Raw genomic sequence first — 23,533 nt, 5'->3', positions numbered from 1 at the left:
CACACTGCCCCTGTGCAGGAAAACCTGTGGTGCAGACCCCCAGGAAAACAAGCTGTCCTGGCCCAAGTCCAGCCACCCACAGGAGGGAGTCTGTGTGGACCACCAGCCCTCATTGGCTTACAGAAGTGTGTGCCTCTGGCTGGCTGCTTGTCTTCACCCAGCGGAGATTTCGGCCCTACCCTTACTCTAGAAACACTCTATGCACGCGTGATCCAGGGGCTCTGCCTCACACCTGCCCCCAGCTGGATGAGGCTCTTGGCCCCTGGGCCCTGGGTGCTCCTTGTGCATGCTGGCAATCTCCAGGGCAGGTTGACTCCTGATTTGGTCAGTCGAGGAGGGGAAGTGCCTGCCACTGTGTTGTGCTGTGTGTGTGAGGTCCCTGAGTGTCAGCCTCGGAGGTGCTTGTGTCAGAAGGTGGTGGTCGGCTCAGGAGAGTGTGCTCCTGGTGCTCTGCCCACGTCCAAGCAGGTTGACTTGGCCTTGGTGCCATTGCACATGAGGGGCCTGCTCCCGGGGTGTCCATTTGGTCAGTGGTGCGACCGCCCTCTGTCCTCTGACAGTGTGTCCCTGGCAGTCGGAGATGCACATGAGATATTGGCCTGGCCGGCAATTTGCACGGCCTTCCAGGGAGGGCATTAGCATATAAATAGCAGATGCAGTGCCGACCATCACAGCTGAGCACGTTTAATTTTTAGTTTATAAGATAGAATGGGTTTTTAAATGCATAGCCATCAAGCCCTGAGAGACAAATGCAGTTTGGAACTCACTTGTCTGACGAGGCCTTACATCATTTTTTTTTTAAAAGGGAAATAGACACACATAAAACTGAACAAAAGTGATTTCTTGGGTGAAAAGTAATTGAGATTGCGCACCAAGTTAATTAGATGGTACAAAATTTATTTAATGGTCCCAGCTGTATCTCCAGGCCGTGGGGCTTGGTGGGCGACCCGCTTTCTGGGCACCAAGCTGTTCTTCCCATTCCTTCGCAAATAATTAGCAACCTCACTGCCCCTACTTCTGTAAACTGATTGCGCTGTATATTTTAGTCGTTTTATTGCTTGTTTAATTATGATGGTGGAGACTCATTTTTCTAAATCCTTTTAACTGTGGGTGAGAATCAATTTGTATAAAACCAGCAGTGTCCCCCTCCGTGGCCTCCCCATGGCCACAGCCTTGGGTAGAAGCTTCTGCCAAGTAGGTGGATTGGGCTGTCCCTGGGGCTGGCTTGGGATAAGGCTTCCAATTGGCTGCAGGCTCAGGCTGCCGGTCTGGCCCCTCCCAGGCACCGAGGGCTTCACTGGTCAGGCTCCCTTCCTTCTCCCCGGGTGCTCTGCATGGTGTTTTCTGGCAGTTGGAGAATCTCAGCTCCCAGGTGGGTGGAAGCCAGCTGCCCTGGAGCAGGTCACAGGTCTGACCTCGCCCTGTAGCTCTGGTTGGGTGTGAACTCCTTCCCTGCACCTCCAATGTCCAGCCACCCCTGTACAGCCCCGCGGTGGGGTGCTGTGGTGCCTCGGGCCCCCCTTGTGCTGTTTCTGTCTGGCCTAATCTGTGACCTTGAAGGCAGGTCACCACTGCTATGGCTGAGCTCACTGGATTATTTAGTCTCTTAGAATCCAAGTGCTCAAAGGGAGTCTTCCACAGGCCTTAGACTCCCTGGGCCACACCGCTTTCTGAGGTCTCAGAGGGGGCTGTTGCTTGTCTCCATGGTGTTCTTGTCTCTGAGCAGGTCACTCAAGTACCCTGGCAGCTGGCAGCTGAAAGCTGTCTCTGCCTCTTTGGACGCAGGTGTGTTGCTGCCTGTCCAGGGCAATGGAGCACATAGATGAGCAGCAGCTCTTGCTCACAGAGGTGAAGCCAAACTTGAAAATGGATGCTTTTGTGCCAACTTTTGTATCAGCAGTGAAGTCTCTGACTTCTAGTTGCTGTAGCTCGCGTGTTACTGCCTCTGAGTAGTTGAAAAGTAAAGTGCAGGTGTGGATGACGTGGTTGCTGTGGCCCAGGACAAAGCCCAGGGTCTCTCCAGAGGCAGGGGCCTCCTAGGGCATGGCCACCAGCTGCAGAGGGAGAGCAGAAAGCCGGGGCCTGATCAGTGCTTGTTTGAGGACACAGAGGAACCTAGGACTTCAAACTTAATCACAGAAATAAATGATTTTAGTTGGGGAGAGAGAAGGTATAATTCCTAATAGTTAGCTGAGCAGTTGAATATTTTTTAGAAAATGAAAATTTGATAAAAGTCCTCAGTGAAATTCAAGGGTGTGAGCAGTAAGCATAATATTTTATGAAAATGACCCCCATATTTAAACCCTGGCACTGTGTGTGCTGCATTGTAGCACCCCGTCCACATCCACCTTTTAGAAAATTAAAACACATAAATTCTGTTTAGTGTTTGATACGCACTGCACCGGCCGGAACGTAAGCCCTAAAACCTTGGGCTGCTCTCCACCTTTCATAAATTCCTGGGTAGATTCTATACAAAAATAATTTTCAGGTCCGTGGCTCATTGTTATTCAAACGTGATTGATCGTCGTCATTTGCTCAGCTCGGGAGTTAAGTGCCCCTGTCATTTCCAAAGAGCATAATTGGGACGTTTCACAGGTCAGCGGTGGAGACAGGCTTCCCTTTTGATCAGTGTTAGACTGATAACAAAAATTACAGTTTCCAATGATTAATGTCTCCCGGGCTCCCCAGATGCACAGCCGTGGGCTGTGCCTAAACACAGAGCATTTGCATCTGATTATAACTCTCCCGGGCAGGTCTCCTCGTGGGGTTGTTGAGTCCAGCCGCAATAGTCCCGCGCTGTAGTGCTGGCAGCCAGCCCCTGGGGCCACGTGTGTCCTGGGGCCACATGTGTGCTGAGGTTGTGTGTGTGTCCTGGGGCCACATGTGTGCTGGGGCTGTGTGTGTGTGTGTGTGTGTGTGTGTGTGTGTCCTGGGGCAGTGTGTGTGTCCTGGGGCCACATGCATGCTGGGGCTGTGAGGGCTCTGGGGCCACCTGTGGGAGCTGCTGGTGAGTGGCTGAGCTGGGTCAGGTGGGCACCTCAGCTCCCTGGTTCCATCAGAAGCTGTAAATTGCTGATACTTAGCTTCCAGGGAGCTTGTGGGCTCCTGCCCTGGGGGTCCACAGCCACTCCTCTCTGATCACCTCCCTCAGACGACGGCCAGAGGCAGGTGCCTGTGTGGAATGCCTGTTGGGATGGAGTGTAAAAACAAGCATGTGTGAGGACCACTGGTGTTCCTGAGGACCCCGACTGCCATCACAAAGGGACCTCCCTTTCTGGACGCTTCCTTCAGCCCTGTGCCTAGGTCATGGTGTGGTCCTCACACCCTGGGGGCACAGCCCTCAGCTGCCCAGGATGGTGAGCCCGGCTCCCTGGTGTGTAGGGATCTCCCGGGAGGGGCACGTCCCTGCAGTTGCTGGTTGCCATCCTGGCATCCTGTCCTGGGTGTGAGGGCTCCTGGGGATGGAGGCTGTGGCTTAGGGGCTGGTTCTGCTGTGCTGCAGGTGCTCGCCGAGGTGGGTGTCTGCCTCTGTGCTGTCTGCTCCGGTGGGCACGGGGCATTGCTATCGGCAGGACCTCGCAGCAGCCCCGGGGCAGGGCAGGACTCCTGCTTTGGGGATGTCAAGGACTCCATGGGCCTCTGGTGCCACCTGCTGAGGTGCCCAGAGCCTGCCTTCCTCTGGGGAAAGCAGGCCTCCTGCTCCCCAAGTTGTTGGTGGCGGCACTGTGCTCCTGGGACTCAGGCCCGCTGCCACATCAGGCAAGGGAGGTAGCCTCGTCGGGAGCTCCTGCATGGTGTGTTGTCCAGATGACTGCCTAGCAGGTGGACGGCTGCTACCTGTACTGCAGGGAGAGACATTTGCCGTCCACCTGCGTGTGATTGCTCTGTGCAAGGACGGGACAGCATGTGCCAAAGTATGGAGTGGCAAGGCCAGAGGCAGTGGTACAGAGGTGCTGAGATTTTAGGGACAAGAATCACCCGAGCCAGTGCGGTGGCACATGCCTGTGATCATGAGTTCAAAGCCAGCCTAAGACGCTAAGCAGCTCAGTGAGACTGTCTCTAAATAAAATGGGAAACAGGGCTGGGATGTGGCTCAGTGGTGGAGTGCCCTGAGGTCAATCCCTGGTCCCTGGTCCCCCGCCACCAAAAAAAGGAAAAAAAAAAAAAAAAAGAATCAGCCCTGAGATAACCTTGGGTGGACTGCAGTCACTCGATGCTGACGCCCGGCTGCTGTGGAGGGGGCTGGGGCAGTGGGCGGCAGTCCCCATGCGCCTACACAGGTCCTTATTTGTTTTTGGTGGTGTTTCCACAGACTGAAGCCCCAGGGGACGAGGAGGATGAGGACGACGAGGACTTTGTGGAGGTGCCGGAGAAGGAGGGGTATGAGCCCCACATCCCTGCCCATCTGCGGGCTGAGTATGGTAGGCTGCAGCTCAGGGGGCAGTGGGAGGCACCTGGGGAGGAGCCCCTGCTCTGGGAGCTGCGGCCCAGTGACCTCACAGGAGGAGGGGCTGTGGGGCCCTGCCTGTCCTGCTGGCTACGCCACAGAGCCCTGAGCCGTTCACTGCTTCATTTAAGGGTGGGCTCCCCGGCTCCCCTGCAACCTGCCCTGAGGCAGGCTCCCATCCCAGGAAGTCCTGCTGCAGGCCTCTCTGCCCAGCCCTGGGCCAAGGTCCTGGCCCCACCCTGCAGCTCCTGGGTGCTCCTACCCAGCAGCGGCCTCAGGAGAGTGTTCCAAGAGTGAGGTGGGCACCTCCCTGAGCAGACGGATGCCCTCTTGTGCAGGCTCCCTGGACCCAAGGTGTCGGGGGGACTGGTACCAGCAGCTCAGGAGCCATGTCTGGTGGTGGCAGGGAGTCAGGGGGAGGCCTGGGCCCCTCAGGGTTGGGGGTAGCCATACCACATGCTCAGGCTTTTATCCCTTAGGGATTATTCCTGGGGATGTCACAGTAACCTGCATACCTCTTGGACACTAAAGGTGGACAAGGCATCTGGGCCAGGACTGTGATGTCCACAGCAAGGCCACATTCCTGGTGAGGAGAGTGGGCACAGCTGCAGTTGGCCTTTCCACCTAGGAGCCCCTGAAAGTCACACTCTGCAGCCCGGGCTCCTGACCTCCAGGGCAGGGGCAGCCTCGAGTCCGGTGGGTTCCAGGGCCCCAGGGCACACACAGGTGTCACGTGTTCACGTCCAGAGCAAGGAACTGAAAACCGGACCCCTAGCTTTTATGGTGAAATTGACAAGTTGGTTTGAACTGAAGTCTGTGAGATGAAACGTAGATTTGTTAAAAGAATTTAGATGATTAGGCAACTCGCGTGTGAAGACATGACCCATTAGGGGTGTCATGCCAAATTAGCACAACCACATGCTAATGCCCTCCACTCAAACAGCTGTGTGCCCACACGTCCGCTTCTGAGCTGGGCAGGGCCAGGCGGGCTGGGCACCTGGGGTTCAGTGGTGTGAGTGTGGTAGGGAAGCTCCCGCCCTGACCTCACTGGGCGCCTGGCCTGGCCTGGCCTGGCCTGCTTTGCGGAGGACCTGCCTCTGCCTGGTGCTGTCCTGCCCTGTGCCCGGGCCCGCCTTCCTCCATGGGCCAGACCCCACCCCAAGCCTGGGCTCCAGCTGTGCCTCCTCGAGGCTCCTTAGCCATTGAGCCCCCTCTGACCTCCCACCTGCCCCCAGCTGCCCCCCCGCATCTGCCATTCTTTTCGAATACCAGTGTCCACCTGAAGTGGCCTTTGCCATCTCCTGATTACTGCCTTTCCTCCGTGGCCAGAGCCTCTCTCGGGTGGCCACAGCCGAGTCCCACACTGACATGGGTACTGGGAGGTGCCTGTAGCCTGCTGCTGGGTGCTGTGGCCACCCTCCCCAGCCCACCCTACCTTGCCCTCTGCTGGACCAGGCCCTAGATAGCAGAGAGGCACTGGTTCAAGTATGGCTACCTCTGAGGCTGTTGGGTCTGGGACGGAGGGCCACAGGGACAGGCGAGGCAGAGACAGCCTGTTGGCTCCTTCCTTTCTCTGGTCCTGGGCCAAGGACCCCCAAGGTCTCTAAGCAGCCACAGCACCTGCCTAGGCTCTTGCCTGCCCAGATATCCCTCCTACCTGCCACATGGCCTTGTCCCCCTCCCTGAGCCAGGGCTGGTCCTGGAGTCTGCCAGGGAAACCGGCAGCTAGCAGTGACTCTTGGCTTGGGTCACGCCAGACTTTTCAGGGTCTGGGCCTCTGTGTCCCTGTTGGTGCTTCTGAGTCCTCAGGGTTAGTTTGCAGCCTCTAATTGGCAGGACCCGCCTCTCACGCAAGCCTTTGTCCTGCAGTGGCTCGCAGCGCAGGGCTCGGAGTAGACGCAGCAGAGGCCATTGTCCTCCAGCCCAGAGTGACTAGGTTCCCTCTGGCCTGTGGCTTGCGAGTGGCCAGTAAAGTGGCACGACCACAAAGGCAGACTGTCATGGAGTGCTCCCTCTACGGGCCTTTAACTGTCCCTCCAGGCAGTGGGCACATGGGGGCAGGGCCTTGCTGACCACCAGTGGAGAGTGATGGGCACCAGCAAAGTCCTCGGCCCTCCTGTGTGGAGGTGACCTGTGTCCCCCTTGTCTGCTGGCCAGTGGAGTCCATCCAGTGAAGGGGTTGAGCTGTGAACAGCCAGGGGCCTCTGCCAGGCTCCTTGGGACACCTGCCCAGTGCCCCTGCGAGGAGGCCCAGCTGCACGGAGGTGTCTCAGGGGCCCAGGGCTCTTGTGCCTGCCTGACCTCTAGCACAGAGGAGCAGGGCATGGCACCCTGCTGGGGTGTGTTGGTCCAGAAGAGGACACAGCCTCAGCAGGGCCTTGGTTCCTGAGCTGTGGGGAGATCCATCACACAGAAATGGTGACCCATTGCCTGTGCCTGGGCTCCTGGCTCTGTCCTGCCCGCCTGCTTGGTGACTACCCCTGGTCCAGGCTGTGTGAGCAGGCCTGTTGCGGGGGGGTTTGGCGAGACCCTGGCATCTCCTTGGTGCAGGTTCACCCCTTCCCTTGGGAAGGCTTACAACATTGTCTTTGGCCTTAACAGACAGGGGCCTAGGTGTCTGGGCCAGCGCTGCTCCCCCTGCTCTCCCCAGAAGTGTCAGGTGGAGGCCGATGGGAGAGGGACGCTGTGCAGCGGGGTGCTCTGACTCTGGTTCAGGGTCTTGCTGTCTGCCCAGCCCTGGGCTGCACTGCGGAATCAAGAGGGGCCAGCAGGGCCCCTTCAAGCCTGGGGCTCAGCTTCAGCTGGTCAGGTTGCCAGTGAAGCCTGGAACCAGGGCAGGGCGGTGGGGACCCCGTTGGCCTCCTGTGGGGAGGATGGCAAACGGCCCGGGAGCTCTGGAGACGCAGGGCAGGCAGGAGGTGTGCCTGGGCGAGCCCAGTTCATGATACTAGTTTATATTCTGTCGCTGTTTTTTCAATTAAACGTGGGTGAATCTGAAGTAGTTAGATTTAGTCTAAACCCACACAGCCGAGGAGACCGGGGCTCTTTTTCTTTCTCGTTTTTTTCTCTGAATTTTCACTGAGGGGCTTTTATCTTTCCCTTAATCCTACCATTTCTGTCAGGACATAATCTCTTTCTCAAATTTACATTTTAATTACAAGGCCAGTGGAGCTAGGTGGAATCAATAATGTCAGCGCTGGGCAGCCCAACTTTGTGCGGAGCCCAGCCTCTCCATTTCCTGCTATCGATTGATCTCTCCGCACTGTCTGCTTTAGTGCTTCAGGCAAATAGGTGCCACTTGGCCAATTTAAACAAAAACAGGGATTTGGACATTTTTATGATTCTTTTAAAAGCAACCGTGGGAGTAAACTTGAGCCCAGATACTGTACTGAGTCAGCCGAGCAGAGCTGGGGCATGAGGTGGGTCGGCCGAGGACTCTGCCCTCATCTGCTGAGAACCGTGTGCTGGGCCGAGGAGCCCTCTGTGTTTTGGGTCTGCTCTGGAGGTGTGTCAGCAAGATTGATTTCCCCAGGACAGTGCAGGCGGGGCCCGAGCCCCGAGTGTTTACCCTGCTCTACACGCTTACCCATCTTCTTAATGGTCTAAAACAACAAATCAATGAAAAATATATTTCATTCTTGTAACTCTTAGGAATTCTCCTATTGATCTCTGGGCTGCGATTGTATCTGTCCAAGTGTCACATTGTTCTCTTCTCAGTCCGGCTGCCTCGCAGTGTTCGGTGTTGGCCAGCCGGGCAGTGTGGTCCCTGGGGAGGCCGTGCTGCGGGTCTTGGGGCTTTGGGATGCCTGGGAGTGGGACCTGGGCATTGTGATGGCACTGGAGCCTTTGGGCTGAGATCCGTGGTGGCCACAAGTGACCGGCAGCCCCCAGGGACCCTGAGCAGCCCGTCCGTGTTCTCTGTGGGCATCCAGGAGATGGGAGTGTGCTGGGTCCTACAGCAGGGCTGGCACATGTTTCCCCAAGGGGCCAGAGAGCAAGTGTCTGTCCCAGCTCCCGAGCACGCCAGACAGCACAGGGCGGAAGGGCACAGCTGTGTGCCAGGGGGCTTTATCTACAGAGGAAGGCTGCAGGCAGCTGTGGCCCTTGTCTGCTTACCACCGTGATGTCCTGAAGAGCAGCTGGCCACGTCTGTGTCCTGTCGGGCTGCCCTCTGCTCAGGAACCTTGGGCAGTGGTGCTGGCCTCCACCTTGGCGTTGACTCATTCGCACACAACATCCACGTTTCCTACACATCGACACGTCCCCTCTGTTTTTGTTTGATATTTATTTCTTAGTCATAGGTGGACACATGTCCTTGTTATTTTATGTGGTGCTGAGGTTGGAACTCAGTGCCTCACACACGCTAGGCAGGCGCTGCCACTGAGCCCAGCCCCCGCCTGGCCTGACATGTCCCTTCTCTTGAGGTCCTTTGAACTTAAAATCAGTTTCCCTGGTGTTGAGCCGCCATCTTGGCTGTCTCTTGGTCCTTCCTGCACAGAGACTCTGATCCTGCCTTTATGCACTCCCCGTCGCTGGTCTCGGGAGGGACTTGGGCTGGGGGGTGGCCACAGCTCTGTCCGGAGGTGATCTGTCGGCTGGGCTGCAGCCCTGGGCTGGCAGCCGCAGCACCTGGACATGCTGCCCGGGCTGCTCCGCGCACCACACGTCCCCTCAAAGTCGCTGCTGCTGCTGTTGGTTTACTTCTTTTCCCACCTTTGTTAAAATGTTTTTTTTCTGTTGCTTCTAAACCCTTTTTTATCTATTTTTTCTGATGATTGTTTCTAATTTTAAAAAGTATTTTTTAAAAAGTGTGTGTTGTCCCCTGCTGTGTGCTCCCTGCAGTACCGGGGTGGAACTCGCCTTGCACACTCAGCTCATACTGCCTCTGAGCTGGCCCCACGCATCCACCCTTGGTTTTTATAGCCTCTTGATTTCTGTTCTGTGCCCCCGCCCAGGACTAGTGGCTGAGCACCCTCCTGCCCCGGCCTCCCTGTCTGGTAGGTGTGGACGGAGGAGCAGCAGACTCCACAGCATTCCCTGGGCCCTTCCTGCCCTGAGGCTCCCGTCGAGGAGGCCCTGGTCCTCACTGCAGGCTGAAGCCACAGCCCAGCGGGTGGAGAGTCAGGCTGGAGGCCCTCAGCCGTGGGAGCAGCCCTCCCCGGCCCTGCGCACCATGCTGTTGACATGCTGCTGCAGTAGGACTGTCCTTCTTCAGATGTGTGGCTTTTTCTCTGATGTCCTTAAACTCCCTGTAGAATTTCCAGCCAGTTTCCCTCCGTCTCCAGGAAACGAGGCTCACCATTTCCCAACTCTTCTCCACAGCGTTTCCTTTTCTTTCCTTGATTCTGGAAATGAGGACCTTGGTACCTGCACAGGTGCCCTTGGCTCTCACTGCAGGAGTGTGTGTCCTCTGGGGGGGTCAGAGTCCCTGCTGCCCTTCTGCCCTGCAGCAGCCTTACTCCAGTCGGCTCGCTCTAGTGCTGGGCTTCCCCTGTCCACTGGCTGCTGCGGCTCCTGCTGGGGGAGGTGGCATTCAGAGGCCCCCACTGCCCTGCCCGTGTACCCTTGTGAGCACCTCAGTTGGCGGGTGCATGGGGGAGGGCAGGCCGTGCCTCTGGGGTCCTAACCCCTACCTGCCCTGTGCCCCACCTGGGAGAGAGGCGAGCAAAGGTCAGGGTGGGCCAGACCCAAGTCCTTGCCTTGGTACGGGCAAGAGGGGTGGACAGGGCCTTGAGGGATAGCAGGGATGGCGGGGTTTGGTGGTGTTGAAGGATCTGACCTGTTCCACCCCAGGGATATAAGAATGGACATGGCTGCAGAAGCCAGTGCGCCACTGTGCCCATGGCCTTGCCAACCTGGTGCCAGGGGCTGTGCTCCAGGGTGGCATTCTACTCATTGGGAGCTTGCATCTGACTGGCAGCCACGGGGCGGGTATCTCCAGGCCCTGTCCAAGACGCGGAGGTGACAGGAACCACTTCTCAGGGCCTTGGAGTATCATGTGCAGGGTGCATCCCAGTTGCTTGGGCACCGAGAGGTGGCAGGTGCTCACAGGATCTGCCCAGGTCATGGGGTGGAAGTCAGCAGTGGACATGTGTCTGTTTCAGGGCTGGAGCCCAAAGCCCCTCTGCAGGCTCTGGAGAAAGATGCAGCTGCACAGGGCTCACAGGCCAGGAAGAGGACGAGAAGGGACGAGGAGGCGTCGGACCCCACCTCTGCTGCTGCCCAGCTGTGGCGGCCCCACGACTGCCTGCCTCCTGTCCTACCCTCCTCTGTCAGGTGATCCCAGATGTCCCACTTTGTTGGGCCACCGCCTGGCACCGTCACTGCCTACCCAGAGTACCAGTGGGGGGTGCAAGGCCTTCTTTGGCTCCCTTGAGGGCACCTGGGTTGTGCAGCCCTGGGTAGTGGGCACCTGCGGCTCTGTGTGGGGCAGGGCTGCTCAGAGAGCTGGCACAGTGGGGCAGGACCCATAGACGTCCTCTAGACACAGCTCATCCCCAGAGGCCCTGAAGCTGGACCACTGCTCAGGTCTTGAGAGACAGATGTCAGGTTTCCCAACCAGAGGAGGGCCGGAGAGCAGAGCAGTGCTCGGCTAGGACAAGGCTGCTCACAGGACTGATGTGGCCGAGGCCCTGGCTCCCTGGTCTTACCTTGGGTCTGGGCTGCGCCCTCTCCAGGAGTGACAGCACATTCTGCTCTGCTCTTAGGGCTCCACTGGGACCAGAGGAGGCCCAGAAACTGGCGGAAGAGCGGGCCCGGGCGCCCGTTGTACCCTTTGGAGTGGACCTGTGCTACTGGGGCCAGGAGCAGCCGGTGACCGGGAAGGTCCTCAGGTGAGTCCAGGGTGCCTGTGGCTCCAGAACACATGGTCCTCCCTGAGCCTGGCTGCTGCTCCATTGGGAGCCGCCCAGGGAGGCTGGGCCTTGTTATAGAGAGGGACTAGCCAGAGAGCACCCGCAGGGGCTCTGGGATGCAGGCCTTTAGAGAGCCCAGCTTCACCTCTTGATCCAGCGCAGTCCCGGTTCTCGTGGGGTGCTGAGCAGGTCCCATCACTGCCCGGCCAGCCAGAGGCACCCTGCCTACCCCAGTGGGACCTGGGCTGGCAGGTGGGCCAGGGCTGACAGGGCAGGGAGGCTCACTGGGAAAACAGGTGGAGTCTTACCGGGCTTGGCTAGGGTGGCTTGAGGGCAGTGGAGGCCAGCTCTCGGGAGGCAGAGGGCTGGTGATGCCGCTGTGACCCCAGGGCTCATACCTGGCCACGTGGCCTGTTCCTGTGAGGATGGATGGCCTCGCACTGGGGGCCTGCAGAAGGGGCTGCCCTGGGTTGGCAGAAATGGCTTAGCCACTGACCAGCAGAGAATTGTTTGTGGGGTCTTCTGCCCTGGGGCCCAGAGCCAACTTCCAGGCCCCTCAGCTTCTGCAGCAGCCTGAGGGTGTTTGGGGAATGCTGAGCCCGTGGCTTAGACCTGTGGTCCAGGGGCATGTGGATGCTGCCACCATCCTGCCTGCCCTGCTCCGCTGCAGGGTGGAGGCGGGCAGGCCAGGCGGAAAGAGCAGCAGGGTAGGGAGGTCTGTAGGAGGCACTCTGGGAGCTGTCCCTCCACATATTGTCACCAGGTAGCTAAAGGTCAGTGCCTAGCCTCAGAGTCCAGCCAGTGGCCACTAGCCTGGCGGGGACTGAAAGGCTTAGCTGCTGCTCCTCCCTCAGAAGCCCCACACCTGGAGGCAGCACTGCCCTCCTCCCGCCTGCCTGACCCGGCTCCCCCAGGGCCCCTTGCAGTTAGGCTCCAGGACAGTCAGGCCTGAGCATCTTGTTGGGAGGACCCAGTGGGTCCTAGCTGGCCCCAAGCCCCGCTGGTGAGGTCAGCGTCTCACTCACCTGCGTTCTGTGGGGGCGGGGCCCTTGCCTTGGACCACGCCGCAGACCCCCAGATGGTATTGGCCAGGGCAGGCCTTCTAGGGCTAGTCTCCCCAGTGGGTACCCTGCTCAATGCCCGTGCTCCTGCCTGCAGGCTGGTGGGCAGGGCGGGACAGTCCTGCCTCTGTTGTCCTGGGGCCCTGAGGGCAGAGCACAGAGCAGGAGGGCAGGTGTGACCGTCCTCCAAGGTCCTCTGCAGATGAGCGTCAGGAGACTTGGTACACCGGCAGGTCTGAGTCTCAGCACCGTTTCTGGAAGCCCTGGGAGGTAGAAGAGGAGGTGGACAGTGCAGATGTACCTGCCGTGCTCCAGAGCCGCCGCATCACTTTTGCAGGAAAGTTTGAGCCTGTGCAGCACCGGTGCCGGGCCCCGAGACCCGATGGCCGGCTCTGTGCGCGCCAGGACCGGCTGAAGGTGAGGCTGTGGCCTGAGTGTTCTGTGGATGTGAGGCTGGGCCAGGACAGGGCTGTGGGCACTTGGGAGCCTGCAGAAGGGGCTGCCCTGGGTTGGCAGAAATGGTTTAGCCACTGACCAGCAAGAATTGTTTGGGGGGGTCTTCTGCCCTGGGTCCCAGAGCCAACTTCCAGGCCCCTCAGCTTCTGCAGCAGTGCAGTCTGTGTGGACTCAGAGCCCTGGGAAGGGAGAGGTACACCCTGGCCCACAGCTGCCCACTTTCACCCCAGGCTGGAGGGAGCAAGGAGAAACAGGTCACCACTAACAACTGACTGGAGGCCCCAGGCTCCTGCAGCTACAGCCCCAGATCTGGGAGGACCAGGGCCCCTGCTGTGTACCTCCCAGGACTCACATCTGAAGGTCACGTGACTGCAGGGCAGTGTGTCCCCCCCAGAGGCACTTGTGCCCAGGGAGCTGCAGCCCCACCTCCTGGCCACCAGTCTTTTTGTGCTTGCTTTGCAGTGTCCTTTCCATGGGAGGATCATCCCCAGAGATGATGAGGGGCGGCCCCTGGACCCAGAGGACAGGGCCCGGGAGCAGCAGCAGCCACCACACAAGCAGTCACGCCCAGGTAGGTGTGGGGGCGGGGTGCCAGGGCACAGCCTGGGGCACCACAGGGTCAACCTGGGCGGCTCTTCATAGTCCTCAAGCCACAGCCTCCGCTGTAGAAACAGGCAGGTTGGGGACCAGCACCTGCAAGGCCACTGTAGGGATATGGACACACCCTCCATAAGCCACCAAGCTGGCAGTTGCAGGGTCAGGTCCTGCATCCTGCATCTCTCCTCAGTGGAGGGTGGAGGCGGGAGAGGGAGCAGGCCGAGTGCAGGAGGCCAGCTCGTTTCTCCTGCTCTCCGTCCTCCTTCCTGATGGGGCCGTTGCCTTGTCCCCTCCAGAGATACCTGTCCCTCCTGCCCTCAGGGCACTTGCTGCAGCCTGGCCGCAGGAGTTGCTGGGTGCCCAGGTCCCCAGGGCCCCTGAGCAGCAGGGCAGCGGTGAGCATCTACAGACCTGCCTTTCCACGGCTGGGGTCCCCCACCCTGGCAGCTCTGACCTGCTGGCTGTCTCCATGGCATTCGAGCCTGGGCTGTAGCCCCAGGCCCTCCCTCAGAGGGGGACGCGTCTGCAGGCCCACTCAGCAGCTTCTTGCCCTTGGGTCCTAAGACACAAATGCTGGGTTTCAGCCTGGCCCCAGCCGGTGCCTGAGCCCTGGGCAGTGGGAGGGCCCTGACCTGTTCGTCTTCAGGGCAAGGCCTTCCCTGGTGGTCACACTCAGGAGCAAATTAAGTGCCTATTTCTGTGTCGAGCCTGAAGAGTCTGATTTCCAGCCCTCGGTGGCTTGTTAACAAACAGGTATCAGGCTGCGGCTGCCCCGGTGCTGGCCAGTCAGATGTGAAATAGCGTCTCTTTACTAACTGCAGTATCGATCCCGCCTCCCGCACACACGGGGCAATTTTCTTTTCCCTGGTGCTAACCTCAGTGACAATGCGCGTGGCGCTGCAGGGCCCGTCAGCGCCCAGGAAGGCCGCGCGGCCGAGGCGTCTATTGATTTTCTTCAAAGGCTTTTAAATTGCTCCTTCATTTTCCTGAGGTGCTCATTCCGTCTCCACTGGATGCTGGCATTTTTTCCTTGTGTTTAAACAATTGCTCCATTCACCGGGTTCCTAAACTGTGACGCCTTCTTATTACTGGGAGATAAACTGTTTAGACAGTTTTCCTTAATCTTGGATTAATCGTCCCTGGATCTGAATTGTGCAGCCCCGAGTTCCTTCACTTCAAAAAAATCCTCCTGGGGAGGCCACACCATCTGTCTGGGCACAGCCTCTCCCTCCATGGCCGTGCCCACCAAGCCTGGCCTGGCTGGCTCCCTGTGTCCGGGCACTGCTCCCTAGCCCTGTGGGCATGTGGTGCCGGGGTGAGCACCCTGCTGCAGGCCAGGGCCACCTGTAGGGCTAGGCATGCTGGGATGGCCTTGCCGCCACTGCCCTGGTCTGGGATGGCATTTCCACACCACGCGGCCCAGGGTCTGGTCGTCCATCTCCACGGCCTGCAGAGGCAGGCCAGCAGGAACTGGTGGGGAGCTGCCAGGATCCCCGCCCGGCCCCCAGGCCAGAGTGGGCCTGCACACGGCTCACTTCCAGCAGCCCTCTGAGCAGGGCTCTGCTCATGCACTGGGTGTGGCCTGACCCTGGGGAGGCTGCCCAGCAGGGCTGGGTGGCACACGGTACCCAGTCCTCTCAGGAAGGGCACCCTGTTGGGCTGAATTCCTACCTGTTTCTGAGACCCACAGCCAGGCTGTGTGTGGACGAGTGAAACACAAACTCTCCACTGCCTGTCGTCCTGGGCCTTCTCTCACCTTGGTCCTGTCCAGCCTGTTAACAGCACCACAGTGGCTCAGTGGTCACTGTCCAGTTTGCAGTCCAGTAATTACCCTCCAGAGGCACTGAAACCCTCACTTCCAGCCTTGTTTGACAGCCTGCCTTGAAGCTCATGGGTGTACCACGAGGGCCCTCGGAGGCCTGACCTAGCTCCCCCTGCCTGTCTGGGCCACAGGGGTCCTTGGGGGCTCAGGCACCTTGGAGGGTTGTGGAGTCCTCTGCAGTCTGTGGGGCCATGCTGGATGCAGAGGGAGTAAGCTCTACCCGGTCCTCACCCCGGTCCTCACCTGGCTCCACTGTGGGAAGCCTGAGCTGGAGCCTGGCCCCACCCCTTCAGGACTCCTGCCTGGCCCCAGCCGGAAGCTTCTCCCCGAGCCCCTCCACTCCAGGAGGGCTTCTGAACCCTTGGGTCTTATCTAGACTGGCAGGACCCGGAGCTCATGAGGGACGTGGAGGCAGCCACAGGGGCAGACCTGGGCTCGTCGAGGTACAGCCGGAAGGGCAAAGGGAAGCGGAAGAAGCACCCCAACCTCACGGACCTGCGAGAGCGAGCCAACACCAGCCGGGCCCGCCTCAGGAAGAAGGTCTTCGCCAAGTAAGAGCTGCTCGCCACGCCTCCGGGACCCCTGGTCTGGGCGTTGGAGGAGGACCTCTGGGGCCGCCTGGACCTTCTCCCTGGCAGCCTCCAGCTCCGGCCAGGGGCGGGGCCATCCCAGGAGTGGTTAGGGGCCCAGCTGCAGCTGGGCGCCCTGAGCATTCTCCCAGGGAGGCTGCCATCCTTGCTTCCTGGTGGCTTTGGGCCAGGGCCAGCTGCTTCAGAGTGGACCCTTCATGCCCTACCTGGCTGACCCCAGAGGGCCAGGCCCTGGCCTTGCCGTGCCCCAGTCAGTGCCTGCACTCTCTGCAGGGCCTCAGGGAGGACAGCCACTGCAAAGACTGGCAGATGGATCAGCCCCTGCCGCCTGATTCCAGGCCCAGGTGCGCGGGGGCTGGCCTTCCCGCTGCTCAGCAGAGTGCGGCCACCTGGACCTGCTTCTTTTCTCTTTGCATCAGCCTACTCTGCTCAAAGAGGACCTGGAGTGTTGCTATAAGGCTCACGAAGCCACTGCCTCCCCTGAGGTTGATGCCAGGCCCTGAGGGGCGTGCCTGGCCATGCCCACTGCCCCTGTAAGCCTCTTGCCTGGGAGCACCTGCAGTGCTCGGCTCACCAGGCAGGGAAGGCTGTTGGTGTTGCCAGCATCTGGCCTGTGGGGTCAGCAGAAACAGGGCTCGCTTGGCAGTGGGGGCCAGCGGGGCTGCCAGAGGCACCTGGGTGGGACTGCTTTGGGAGGCCCAGGGTATAAGGCTGGTGTCCAGTGGGTCAGTCAGGTGTGAAGGGCTCTTGGATGCCTCTGCCTGGGAGCAGTGGAGGCCTAGGGATCCGTTCCGGCCTCCTTCCTGCTTCCTCCTGGGGACAGTGAGACCTGTGGTGGATGCAGGGCCTCAGAGCCCACTACTCACACAGCTGCGTGGCCTCGAGTCTGCCACAGAAGGAACCTCAAATGACCTCCACAGCCCTGCCTTGAAGGGAGAGCCAGTGGCAGTGCCTGGCAGAGTTCAGGGCTCCAGGCCCAAGATGTGTCCCCGCTTTATGGCTTCAGGCCCTGCTGGTGCCGGTCCTCAGGCACCACGGCCCCTGAGCTGCTCTGTGGGGCAGCCTGTGTCTCGCCTGGCATCGGGCAGCAAGCCTGTGGCCACTCAGGCCTCTTGCCTTCCTCTGTGTGTCTATCACGCATTCCCCAGCTGCACACGCCCCCAGAGCTGCTCTCCATGAGGTTAGGGCGGGCTGTGCCCTCACTCCTGGGTGCAGCTAGTCCTGGCAAGATCAGGGATCCTGATGCTGCCTTCTTGGCCCCCAGGCGAGGCCTTCTTCCCCAGGGCAGGGCCCCTGCTTGGACAAATGCACAGCCATCCAGAAGCAGTGCCCAATCCCCGAGAGCCCCACTGGAGCCTCCCTGACCACGTGTTGCCTTGCTCTCCCCACAGGGCAGCTGTGCGAAGAGTGGTCACTGCCATGAACCAGGTGGACCGGAAGAAGCATGAGAAGTTTGCAAACCAGTTTAACTATGCGCTGAATTAGAGGCTGTGCCGTGGCCCCTGATCGTCGGCTCTTCTTCCTCTGCCAGCATGGGGGAGGGAGTGTGGGTGTCCATCTGGGAAGGGGCCTTTCTTGTGTGTGGTCAACATCAGGAAATGGTGTGCCAAGATGCCCTGCAGTGGTGGCCTTCACCTGCCTGGGGGCCACCACCACCTGGTTGCTACGTGTCCCCTGTGGGGCATCCTGTGAGTTCTTTTGAGCCTGTGCACTGGGCAGTGCCGTCAGAGCCCATGGACGGGCCCACGGTCGGCACCTCCTGCCCTCCACCCACGCCGCACCCGCCCCCCACCCCGGAGGCTGCCTCTGAGCAGAGCAGCTCTGGGAGGCTCACGCTCTGTCACTGTGCCCGCAATGGGAACTCAACCCTGGTGGAGGCCAAGTCCAGGCCTTGGTGGCCCTAGTTCCCCCGCAGGGCTGCCCCCTGCGGAGTGTGGCTTCAGGGGCAGTGCGGGCTCACGCAGCTGCACTCCAGAGCACTCTGCTGCCCTACAGGAGCCGCTGGCCCCTTCCTGCCCAGGTCTGCCTCTGCCTTCTGGACATTTCAGACATGGAGTCGTTCACAGGTGCCCTTCGTCGCGCTACTGCCCCTTGGCGGATGTTGTCAGACCTCCATCTGTGGCACCTCAGTCCTCCTTCCTTTGCATCACCTGGAGCCGAGAGCCTCCTCGGGTGTTCCTCTTTTGACCTTTGGGGTATTCCCACGTTTTGGCCGTTGGGAATAGCACTGCTGTGAGCGTGTGTGGACAAAGGTGGACAGAGGTGGACCACCCGAGGGATACACCAGGGGGCATAGTGACTCCATGCCCCACCTTTCAGTGAACTGCCAGGCCCCCTTCCACGGGGAGGGTCTCCATCCCTCCCCGCCAGCAGCCCGCGAGTCCCGCTGGCCTGCTTCCTTACCAAGCTCAGAGTCACCTGACTTTTTAGTTTCTCGAAGTCTTTGTGGATGTGAAGGGTTTGCTCGTGTTCAACCACCGTTGAGCATCTTCTGTTCTTATTGGCCATCTGTATGTCTTTTTTGGAGAAATGTCTACCCAGATCTTTCCCGTCTTTAATGGGGTATGTGTCCTGTGTTGTGAGAGTTTTGCAGAGAGTCTGGATACCAGGCCCTTGATACTTGCTGATACCTCTTGTCTCCTTCCTTCTCACCTTCCCGATAGGATCTTTTAAGAGCCATTATTTGTTGAAGTCCAACATGTGGGTCTTTTTCTTTTGTTGCTTGTGCTCTTGGCGTCACGTCTGTGATGCCATTGCTCATTTCAGGTCACAAAGATTCGCTCTTCAGTTTTTTTCCTAAGACTTTCCTATTTTTAGTTTTTAGTCCGGTCTTGGGTCCATTTTAGGCTGAGTTGTGTAAGGTGTGAGGTGGCCCAGCCTCCTCCTCTTGCACCATTTGTTGAGAAGCCTGTTCCCTGGGCCTGCCTGGCACCCTGCTGGTCCCCAGTCTGCAGTCCTCTCCCCGGCCAGCAGCCCTTTGCTGCTGCAGTGCTGCGGCTGCGGTAGATTCTGTATTTGGTGAACATGAGTCCTTCAGCTTTGTTCTGTTCAGTGTTTTTGGCTATTTTTGGGTCCTTTGCATAGAATGAATTTTAGGATTAGTTTGTGAGTTTTGGGGAAAAAAAAAAACCCTACAATTTTGATAGAGATTGTATTCAGTCCATAGATCATTTTGGGAAATAGTCCCATCTTGTCTTCTGAGTCATGAATTTTTGATACCTTTCCATCTAATTGTCATTAGTGTGTTTTACAGAGTTTTTATGAGTGTTCATACAAAATTGAAGCTGGCTGCAGTGGTGCACACCTGTAACCCCAGTAACTGGGGAGGCTGAGGCAGGAGGATTTCAAGGCCAGCCTCAGCAGTTTAGTGATGTTGGGGAGCAGACAGATGTGAGTGGTGGGAACAGGAGGTTAAGAGGATGACTCTATAACATGGGCCCACTGTGCCGACCCCCACATGCTTTCTTTTCTCAGAAGCAATTTACCTGTAACCTTGCCTGGCCGAAGTGGACAGGATGTGGCACATTTCTCAGGAAATTACTTGTTACCTGCAGGAGAAATGCTGGTTCAAAATAATGTTGATGATGGGGCTGGGGCTGAAGCTTAGTGGCAGAGCGCACGACCCTTAGTACCACATAGAACACCTGAATAAAATAAAGGCATTCTATTCATCTACGACTACAGAAAAAATAACAATAATGTTGATGATGAGGGCTCGGTGGCCACGCTGGTCATCCCAGCAGCTCGGGAGGCTGAGGCAGGAGGATCGTAAGTTCAAAGCCAGCCTCGGTAACTTAGTGAAGCCCCAAGCAATATAGTGAGACCCTGCCTCTAAACATAAAAAGGGCTGGGGGTGTGGCTCAGTGGTTCAGTGCCCCTGGGTTCAATCCCTGATGTATTAAAAATGAAATTAAGAATTTATGGTTAAAAATTCAATTAGAAATAGTGAGCATGGGCCAAGGTGACCTAGAGTTATAGCAGTGGGTCTTGAAAGATGATATCATCTGTCAGTCAAGGTGGACTTGGGTGGGACTCTCTGGAAACTTCTCTGGATCCCAAGTAAAACTGGAGCCTTGAGAGTGTCCCTGTCCCTTTTCCTGACCCTTCAGTAGGCTCACTCCTGTTGACTCTGAGCAGCAGGGTCTGGACCTTTGTATCGAATGTGGGACTGGGGCCTGCCCTCCTCCTGCTCTCAGGAGCCCTGCCCTGGAACAGCAAGACCCTGCAACTCAGTGGGACCCTGTTTCAAAAGTGAAGGGGCTGGGGTGGTGGCTCAGCGCTAGGACGCTTGCCTGGCACGGGCGGGACCGGGTTCCATCCTCAGCACCCGGAGAAATGAAGGCATGTTGTTGTGTCCTTCTACACCAAAAAATAAGTATCAAAAATAAGTAAGTGAAAAATAAAAAGGGGTGGGGATGCAGCTCAGAGATTAAGCACCCTGGTTCAATCCACAGTGCCAAAAAAAATGATGAATCATTCCTAAGTGTTCTTTTTTGATGCTATTATAAATCTGTTTGCTCTCTGAGTTCTATTTTTCAATTATTTGTTTGTTGCTAATGTATAAAATACAACGGATTTTTGCATGTTGATCTGTATCCTGCCACCTTGCTAAGCTAGTCTGTTGGTTCTAAGTGTGTGTGTGTGTGTGTGTGTGTTTTCCAAACACTTTTTTGTGCACAGTCGTGTCATCTGCAAACGGAGATCTTTTCCGTCTTCCTTTGCAGGCTGGGTGCTTCCTGTGCCTGTGTCTTGCCTCATTGCTGGGCTGGCACCTCCTGCCTGGTGAGGACCAGACCTGACAGAGCAGAGGCCCCTGTCTTGCTCCTGATCTCGGGGGCGGCTCTCAGCCTTTCCCTGCTGAGTGTGACGCCAGCTGTGTTCTGTAGCATCACATTTCCAGAGCGAAGTCCCCTTACTCCTGATTGTCCCTTTGTCATGAAGGATCGTATTTTATCAAATGCTTTTTGTTTCACTGCCAAACACTTTTTCTCCATTCTCAAGATGGTGAGATGGTCTTCCCCCCTTCTCCTGATCAGGCTGGGGCCTCGCGGGTGCCTCGTGGGTGACACTCTTGCACTCCTGCCATGGGGTGGGACCTCTCCTTGTGCTGCTGGGTCTGTCGGCTGGTATGGTGCACCTGGATTCTTAGGGGACGTTGGTTTGTCGTGTTTCTTGTGACATCCTTGGTATCAGGGTCTTGCTGGCCTCCCAGAACGTGGTGGGAAGTGCCTCTCTCCTATACTTTGGAAGTTGCGGGGACCGGTCATCATCACTCCAGCCCTGGTTGGGGTTCAGCAGCAACACTGTGGCCCTGGGCTTTGTGAGACTCGTTAGCTGGTGGTGACCTGAGTCCGTGGAGCAGCTCACTCTGCCCAGGAGCTGTCCTGCGCCTGGTGACCTGTGCTGGGCGGGACTGCTGCTGCTCACGTCTCCCTGTGCCCAGTGCTTGGATTCTCTCCCCTGCTCTCGCCCCTTCCTCCCTCCTTCTCCCTTGGTCAGTCTGGCTAAAGGTTCATGACTTTGTTGTTCATTCAAAGAAATGACCACTGGTTCTGTTGATCGTTGACTTTTCCGTGCTTTATTCCACTGATCTCTACTTCGACCGGCACCATCTCCTCTGGGTGCTTTGGCTCTAGTTCACTGGGTGTGTTTCCTGAGACAGAAGAGTCGCTTCCTGGCTGCAGCCCTCAGTTTCAGTGTCTACCTGGGCTCTCATGTGAGCGCTCCTGGATGCTGTGTTCCTGCACTCCTGTTCCTTTTCGCAGTCCTGGTGGCGGAACCCGGCCTCACACAGCGAGGCAAGCACTCTCCCACTGTGCTGTGCCCCAGCCCTTTCTAAAATCTAATTTTAAAAAAGATGAAAAGACTTTAAAGCACCCTGAATTCATTTCCTAGTACCCAAAAATAAATAAACCTAGAACCTGGGTCCTCTTGTTTTTTCTGCTTCAGAGGGTGAGAGGGTAACCTGGTAAGCAGGTAACTGGGTAGCCAGGTAACCGGGTCACCACTGCTTCGGCCTTCACAGAGCCCACAGGTAGGGTCGCGGTCTCTGCTCGCAAGTTGCTGTGTCAGTTGCTGTGTCAGTCGTGCTCAGCCCCTCGGACCTCCCTTTCCTGCCAGCCTCGCCTCCTCCCACGGTCCTCTCCCGAGGCTGCCCAGTGCTGCAGCTCACACCTCCATCTCACAGGGGCCAGCCCCGGGCCCAGCACGGCCAGCAGTGGGGTCCAGCCATGCCCGGGCTCTGGCACTCACTGCGTCTTGTGGACTGCAGGCCCTCGGCTGGGCCTGGCGCCCTGCAGGTGCCTCTGCTGTGCCCCCCCTGCCATGCCCTCCCTGCCGTGCCCCCTCTGCCAGTGCGGGTTCTTCTCCTGGAGGGCAGGTGTGCCAGCTGCGAGGCTGCTCCATGTCTGTCTCCCCGTCACTTCTGGGAACTCATTCTGTGAGCGTAGGGCCCTGTTGACAGTCATTTCCCCAGCCCCAGGGCGCTCCTCCCTGGGGTCACCTTGAGAGGTGGCCCCTAGAGCTTCCTTGGGTGCACAGCTGCTCTTCTTGTGCTTGAGACTCTCTTGGCTTCCGGCTCGGGACAGTGGCCACAGGTCGAGGGAATCCACATGCTTCTTGGATGTGCGGGCCGCTCTTGCCCACCAGGTGTGCATGTGGGCCCTGGTGTCTGTCTGCAGGCGTCCCCTGCACCTCACCTCTCTGGCGCCTGCCGTCCTTGCTCTGTGGCTCCTGCCAGGGACAGACTCTTCTTCTTGCCGACAGGCTGTAGGTGGGCTGCTCGCGGCCCAGAGCCTCGCTCAGCCTCTGTGAGCTCCCCTCCTCGAGGTTCTCTGTCCCTCCAGTGCCCAGTCTTGGGCCTGGCACCCCATAGTGCGGCCCTTCCCAAGCTGCTGACAGCACTGGGCGCCAGGACTTCCCCAGGACTGCTGTCCCCTGTTTCGGGGTGGCTCTGTGTTGTTGAAATGTTGAAATAGCCTGGTGTGTGAATGGGGGGCAGCCGGCTCCAGCCTCCTGCTGCCTGTTTGGCTGACTTCAGCGTCCTCCCTACTCACTCCGTGAAGTGTGGATGCTGTGGGATCCGTCCCGAGGCCTCCGCACCCTCCTCAGCCTCCTACCTGCAGCACCACAGTGACAGCAGGACAAGTGTAAAGCCACATGTGTGTCCACAGTGACACCCACACCTCAGCAGCTGAGTCAGCCGTCCAGCGCCGCTGTGGACACCCCCTCCTCAGCTGTGCCGTTAGGCTCTGGACAGCACAGCAGCTGCTTCCAGGGCCCTGTCTCAGCTGCTGGAGTTGGGTGGTCAGGCAGCCCCTGAGTGGGCTTGTCCAGGCAGCAGCAGGCCGGCCAATGTGCACTCCCCAGGGGGGCTTTGAGGAGCTCCAGACGGGACCCCCTCCCAGGGCTGCTGCGGGTCCGCACTGCGGGAGGCCGCTCCCCTGAAGGCTGCTGCAGGCTGGTCAGGGAACTGTGCGAGTTCAGTCGCACAAAGCTCCTCTACCAAGACCCCTCCCTGGCAGGCGCGTGGTGTGCCTCGCACCTCGCAGTGCTGAGCGCTCTTTCTTGAACAAGCCTTCTTGGGATTGTTGCAAGCCTTTTTTTAAATTTCCAGCTTTGATCTGGGTGGTTATTCTAATGGTTCTGGGTTATAGGAGCTCTTACCCTGCTTTCCAGAAGGGCTTCCCCAAGGACACAGTTGTGAG

General features: G+C 58.4%; 1 protein-coding gene across 2 annotated transcripts in view; it reads left to right on the top strand.

Moving 5' to 3' along the window:
- Positions 1 to 21,736, top strand: part of Uvssa (UV stimulated scaffold protein A) — a 32,537-nt gene extending 10,801 nt beyond the window's left edge. For both annotated transcript variants that reach the window (XM_026379482.2, XM_026379481.2), the window contains 7 exons: positions 4,313 to 4,421; positions 10,552 to 10,723; positions 11,155 to 11,280; positions 12,596 to 12,779; positions 13,281 to 13,389; positions 15,614 to 15,788; positions 17,219 to 21,736. In XM_026379482.2, the coding sequence (XP_026235267.1) occupies positions 4,313 to 4,421; positions 10,552 to 10,723; positions 11,155 to 11,280; positions 12,596 to 12,779; positions 13,281 to 13,389; positions 15,614 to 15,788; positions 17,219 to 17,312 (969 nt within the window). In that variant the 3' untranslated portion in view covers positions 17,313 to 21,736. The remainder of the gene's footprint in view (positions 1 to 4,312; positions 4,422 to 10,551; positions 10,724 to 11,154; positions 11,281 to 12,595; positions 12,780 to 13,280; positions 13,390 to 15,613; positions 15,789 to 17,218) is intronic.
- Positions 21,737 to 23,533: the final 1,797 nt, after the last annotated feature.

The sequence above is a fragment of the Urocitellus parryii genome, chromosome 10 (genome assembly GCF_045843805.1).
Source record: "Urocitellus parryii isolate mUroPar1 chromosome 10, mUroPar1.hap1, whole genome shotgun sequence".
Classification (NCBI taxonomy): domain Eukaryota; kingdom Metazoa; phylum Chordata; class Mammalia; order Rodentia; family Sciuridae; genus Urocitellus; species Urocitellus parryii.
This window is presented reverse-complemented; position numbering and strand designations above follow the sequence as displayed.